At 36.0% G+C, this 6,000-nt stretch overlaps 1 protein-coding gene across 1 annotated transcript; it reads left to right on the plus strand.

Annotated features, from left to right (window-relative positions):
* Positions 1–379: 379 nt before the first annotated feature.
* On the plus strand, positions 380–5,617 carry LOC110093892 (probable metal-nicotianamine transporter YSL12). The gene is made up of 6 exons (XM_020818929.2): positions 380–1,156; positions 3,447–3,610; positions 3,731–3,828; positions 3,914–4,048; positions 4,127–4,316; positions 4,413–5,617. The coding sequence occupies exons 1-6, from the start codon at positions 703–705 to the stop codon at positions 5,526–5,528; spliced, it is 2,157 nt and encodes a 718-aa protein (XP_020674588.1). The 5' UTR covers positions 380–702; the 3' UTR covers positions 5,529–5,617.
* Positions 5,618–6,000: the final 383 nt, after the last annotated feature.

The following is a 6,000-nucleotide window of genomic DNA, read 5'->3' on the forward strand; positions in this document are numbered from 1 at the left end:
TCACGTAGAATACTGTAAATAATAAAATTTAAGTATTTAAAATTTAATTAAATGCGGATAAAAACTATCATGCCTATATATTTTTTTTTCTGCCTATAATTTTCTTTGTAAGTATTTATCATATTTTTAAAATACCTATAAACTATGACTTTTCATAAAATAATACGATATATTTAATTATGAATAATAAATCATAAAAATATAATTTAAATTAACATTATTATGATTTTAATATTCTTATATTTATTGCATGTTGACTAATTGTTGAGCAATATTATTACAAATTTTCACACTCATTCAAATATGGAAAATAAAATAATCCGTAATTATACGAGAAATAAATTCTTTCACAGTAAAATGGGCTGATTACTTTCTATTAGAAGCTCCTTGCCGCACCAAACTGGAACCCCGTGGTGCACAGTGCAAAATTTTGCAATATTGGCTGTCATTCCGGAAAAAAAAAAACAGAAATTTGCAAAAACGTCCAATCGATTTGAATTCTCCAACGCAGATGCCGTAGAATCGGGATCAGACAGCGGAGAATCCTTCTCGCCGAATAGAACGAAAACGATGAGCCAAAAATAACCTCTCTTTTGAGATCGGGCCTATAAAAATGGGGGTCCTCTGCTTTCTCTCACCATACTCCTTTCTCATCCTCTGTCTCCTCCCCCTTTCTCCCCGGTAGCAAAGGTCGACGGAAGAATGGAGAATGATCACGGCAGCGTCGTTGAGGATCATGGGGTTGAGATGTCGGAGCAAGGACAGATCACTCATCGGAGAGGGAAGAGAGATGAGAACGGCTCGGTGGAGACCGCGAAAGCTTCAGCTGCGGATCAGGAGATGGAGGAGATGACGTCGATCGAGAAGGTGTTTGAGGGGAAGAGGGTTCCGCCATGGAAAGAACAGCTTACGTTTCGTGCGTTGGTGGTGAGCTTCGTCCTCTCCATCATGTTCAGTATAATCGTGATGAAGCTCAATCTCACCACTGGAATCATCCCTTCGCTTAACGTCTCGGCTGGCCTGCTCGGATTCTTCTTCGTCAAGTCGTGGACGAAGATCCTTGAGAAATCTGGTCTCCTTAAGCATCCTTTCACTCGACAGGAGAATACCGTGATCCAGACATGTGTTGTCGCCGCTTACGGAATTGCTTTCAGCGGTAATTAATAAGTCCTTTTCTTCCTTATCTCGATCATAATAGATTTGTCGGCATTTTTCTATCAAATACCTGTTTGATGCATGTTTTTTGGAGATGAAAATTGATGGTTGAAACTGATTGGAAAAGACGTGGATTGGGTTTGTGATGAAAATTGCATGATTTAGGAATCTGGATTTTTTTTTGGGAATATTGGAATCTGGTTGAAAAACATTCTTTAAGAAAACCCCTTTTAGAATTCTGAACATAAATTTCATAAACTTTTTCTAGGATTCTTTTTTTTTTTTTCAAGATTCTAAACCCTTGTGGTAAATACCACTTGAATACAAGCCCGATAAACTTTTTTTTTCAGTTATTTTTATAAATCTCATTAGAATTTGCTCATTTTTTAAATTTAATCAATAAGAACATCTAGTGGCATATATGCATAATTTTTTTTTATAAATCTAGTATTATTAATAGAATATATTATGCAATCGTAATATTTCTTCTAAAATAATAACTAATTGCATGATATAATTTGACAATAATTCCTGTTACTTTTATAAATAAAAAAAAAACAAATTATAGAAAAGAATTGGTCAGGATATCATTTAAAAGTTTGTTCAGATCAAATTAAAAAAATTTCAATTTAGATGCGTGTGATTCAAATTTGATTAATCATATAAAACAATTTTAAGCAGGATAGGAAATACATCCGTCCATTTGCCGCAAACTTTTTCTTGTTTTTGTTAATATTTAATTCACGCAATTTATTCATGGTCAATGTAAGCCGTCAGTTTCTTCGTGTTCCCTCTGTCACGGCGATGATGCCGCAGAAGCAGTCTTCAGCGGGCTAGTAAAATATTCTGAAAGGCGTGAATTTGTTTTTTTGCCTGATGGGCCTGTTTTGTGAAAACGTTCGATTTGTCTTTTATATTTTGTTGCAATGCTAGGTGGCCCATCAATAGGGAAATTAAGGGATAGCTACCCATCTATTAATTTTCCTGCCCTAGTGTTCTGGTTTTGGAAATCAGTTGAATTGAATAATCAAACATCTTTAGGCTCGTGCATGGTTGTCCAATTTTCATTTTTTGAACTCTAGTTGCACTAATCGAGGAGTTGGATAAGATGTACTTTTTTAATGATTCACTTGTGATTTTTAATTGCATGGATATGGGTTAACTCTGTTTGTTAACTGTGCTGAAAAGGACGGCTCCTTAATCTAGTAATTTTAGGGCTCCATTGCGCTTTGGATGATTGTCTAGAGAGACTTTAATATTGATTGATACAATAATAGTATGATTCTTGAAGCTAATCATAGTATGATTCAAGCATAGATGGTTTCGCCACAGTAACTTTTTAGAGGAAGCTTTGTAAACTAGGATGTTGTGTTAATATTAGATACGTTGGATACACAGGAATTCTAACAATCCGCTAGGATGCTGTATCAGTAGATGATACTTTATGAAAGCGTTGGTTATGCCACATGGCTTTTCTGATTGAAATTTCAAAAAAATGTTGAATTCCTTTATCGGATAGGTTTGTCCAATTAAAGCATTCTTCAAAAGGATGGTAATATGCTTCTTATTTTGTTTGATAAGATATGATATAATTGGGCATATATAGGCGCTTCTTGTAAGAATAATAATATTTACGTTTAGTATTGCTTATAATCTAATTGGTTTGTGCAATTCAGCCCATCCAAAGTAAAATGTCACTATAAAAGATGCAAACAGTATTTCCCCTTGATTTCTAGCATTTTAAAAAAGTTCATGTTGGAGGTGAGTGGCCAACATCAAGGTATCCTATCTCCATTTTACAAATGCTCCATCTATAGCCCTAAATCCTAGCATGAATCTTCCTGCTATTCAAGAGTAGGCTCTCTTCCTACTAGATTCTTCTCTTATTGCCTTTAGGTATAAGTTAGTAAATTGAGATATGATTTTGCACATTCACTGTATATTTTCTCTGCTTTATATTCAAAATGGTACATAATAATTCATACGCACATGCAAAGTACACAACATCGAATTCTACCACAAAATTTATTGTTGATCGAATCTTCAGTTAAGCATGGCCCTAAACCTTATAATTTTACTGTAATAGTACTTGAATAGGCCATCGTAGGGAAGAAATTCCCGTCCATGCTTTAGGTAATGATATGAATATGGGAAGATGACTAGAAAACATTCATCTTCAAGAATGTAATGAAAGCACATATTATGTAGACTATAATAATATGTTTATAGATTCAATTCCTCTTTTTCATTGATCGGTTGTTTATAAATTTTGTTCTTGTAAATGACAACAGGTGGTTTTGGGAGCTATCTATTTGCAATGAGTTCAAAGACGGCAAAGCAATCAAGCGAAGCGACGAGTTCGCAAGACATCAAGGATCCACAATTAGGATGGATGATTGGATTTCTTTTTCTTGTCAGCTTTATCGGACTCTTTTCACTTGTTCCCCTTAGAAAGGTTCTACTCACCACGTGCATTTTCTTTTTATAATGGAGAAAAACAGTTTTATGTATGTATGTTTTGAAGTAAGTCATCATATTTTTTATTGTAATCTATCTGCTCTAAAATTTATTTCAGATCATGATCATAGACTACAAATTGAGCTACCCAAGTGGCACTGCAACAGCTTTCCTTATCAATGGCTTCCACACCCCCCAGGGTGCTAAGTTAGCAAAGTAATTTCAGAAACTCAAATCAACCTATTTTTTCCAATGGATACAAGGGATTCAAATAAACAAAATTTCTCTGATATTATTGTAGGAAACAAGTCAAGCTGCTGGGGAAATTCTTTGTGGGCAGTTTCTTATGGGGATTCTTCCAATGGTTTTACACAGCTGGTGATAACTGTGGGTTTGTCAACTTCCCAACATTAGGCCTTGAAGCTTATAAAAATAGGTAATATATCCTATTCATATCATAGTTTACATAGGTTTTTTTATTTTTTCAAATGATTAATGTCATCCTTTCCAACAGGTTCTATTTTGACTTTTCTGCTACTTATGTTGGTGTCGGAATGATTTGCCCATATCTTGTCAATGTATCTGTCCTTTTGGGTGGTATTCTATCTTGGGGCATCATGTGGCCACTTATTGGAAATAGAAAAGGCAATTGGTATTCAGCAACTCTACCAACATCCAACCTTCATGGCCTGCAGGGTTACAGGGTAATAATCCTCAATCTTCTTATCTGTTACTCTAGAGAAAATATGGCTAAAATTTTTAAATTTAATCATTTAAACAAATATGTTGTGCCATTTCAGGTATTTATATCAATTGCAATGATTCTTGGTGATGGTCTCTACAATTTTGTCAAGGTTTTAAGCAAGACTATACCTGCTATTATCGCCCATGCTAGAAGCAAGAATATGGCCAGCACTCTGCCTCTCACTGAAAACGGTTTTCCTGCTACCGATGCTACGATATCCTATGATGAGCAACGTCGTACTGAGCTTTTCCTTAAGGATCAAATTCCTAAAAAAGTAGCATTTGTTGGCTATCTTATAGTTGCTATTATCTCCATTGTCACAGTACCTCATATATTTCCTCAGATCAAATGGTATCATATCTTGGTGACATATATATTTGCACCAGTACTTGCCTTCTGCAATGCTTATGGCTGCGGCCTCACAGATTGGTCCCTAGCATCGACCTATGGAAAGCTAGCCATCTTTATCTTTGGGGCTTGGGTCGGTGCATCCCATGGAGGAGTGCTTGCTGGTCTTGCAGCATGTGGTGTGATGATGAACATTGTCTCCACTGCTTCTGATCTAATGCAGGACTTCAAGACTGGTTATCTCACTCTTGCCTCCCCAAGGTCCATGTTCATTAGCCAGGTTATTGGAACTGCTATGGGCTGTGTGATTGCACCTTGTGTCTTTTGGCTTTTTTACAAGGCTTTCGCAGATCTCGGCGTGCCCGGAACAGAATACCCGGCACCGTACGCTCTGGTTTATCGTAACATGGCAATACTTGGTGTTGATGGCTTCTCCTCACTGCCGAAGCATTGCCTCACCCTCTGCTATATCTTCTTCGCCGGTGCTATCCTCATCAACATGTTAAGGGATGCGGTCGGGAAGAAGTGGGCACAATACATTCCACTTCCAATGGCCATGGCAATACCATTTTACATTGGACCATATTTTGCCATTGATATGTGCATGGGAAGCCTGATATTGTTCATCTGGGAAAGGTTAGATAAGACGAAGGCCGATGCATTCGCCTCAGCAGTGGCATCTGGTTTGATTTGCGGAGATGGAATATGGACTCTGCCGCAATCCATTCTTGCATTGGCCAAGGTGAAGCCACCTATATGCATGAAGTTCCTATCAAGGAAAACGAATGACAAGGTTGACACCTTCCTTGAGACATTGTCCTAGATTTTGTTCCTCAAGTTAGCTCATTTTGATTAAAAAAGCCTCTTGTTTTATGTGGTTGTATGGACTTGTTTATATAAAGCTTTGTTTGGTTGTAATTAAAATGTTAGACTCAAATTGTTGTTTTTTTCTTTTAAATAGTGAAATGCATGGTTTTGGTACTATTTGTCTTCTTGTATATTGTCACTATTGCCATTGTTGCCATTGTTCAATTCAACATGACTTGTCTTTGGCCACTATTCTATTGGATGACCCCACATTTTTTTTATCATCTTTCTTCACAATGCTTAACTAGCTAAATCTTTGATCCTATATAAGTTCATGAGAGAGAATTTTGTTTTATTTTTTGCCACATTAAATTGATTATTGATTCTCATACTCCCAACAACATGATTCATTTTAGTAAACTAATTTAATAGTGATTATATAAATATAATTCTTAAATCTTTGTAATATTGTTTTTTTTTAATGAAAT

The sequence above is a fragment of the Dendrobium catenatum genome, unplaced genomic scaffold, assembly GCF_001605985.2.
Source record: "Dendrobium catenatum unplaced genomic scaffold, ASM160598v2 fragScaff_scaffold_980, whole genome shotgun sequence".
NCBI lineage: Eukaryota > Viridiplantae > Streptophyta > Magnoliopsida > Asparagales > Orchidaceae > Dendrobium > Dendrobium catenatum.

Excerpts from the sequence above, each read along its gene's own strand:
- LOC110093892 (XM_020818929.2), top strand. The coding sequence starts at position 703 with ATGGAGAATGATCACGGCAGCGTCGTTGAGGATCATGGGGTTGAGATG. Across the intron at positions 1,157-3,446 it reads TTACGGAATTGCTTTCAGCG|GTGGTTTTGGGAGCTATCTA; the intron begins GTAATTAATAAG and ends AAATGACAACAG. Across the intron at positions 4,317-4,412 it reads ATGGCCTGCAGGGTTACAGG|GTATTTATATCAATTGCAAT; the intron begins GTAATAATCCTC and ends GTGCCATTTCAG.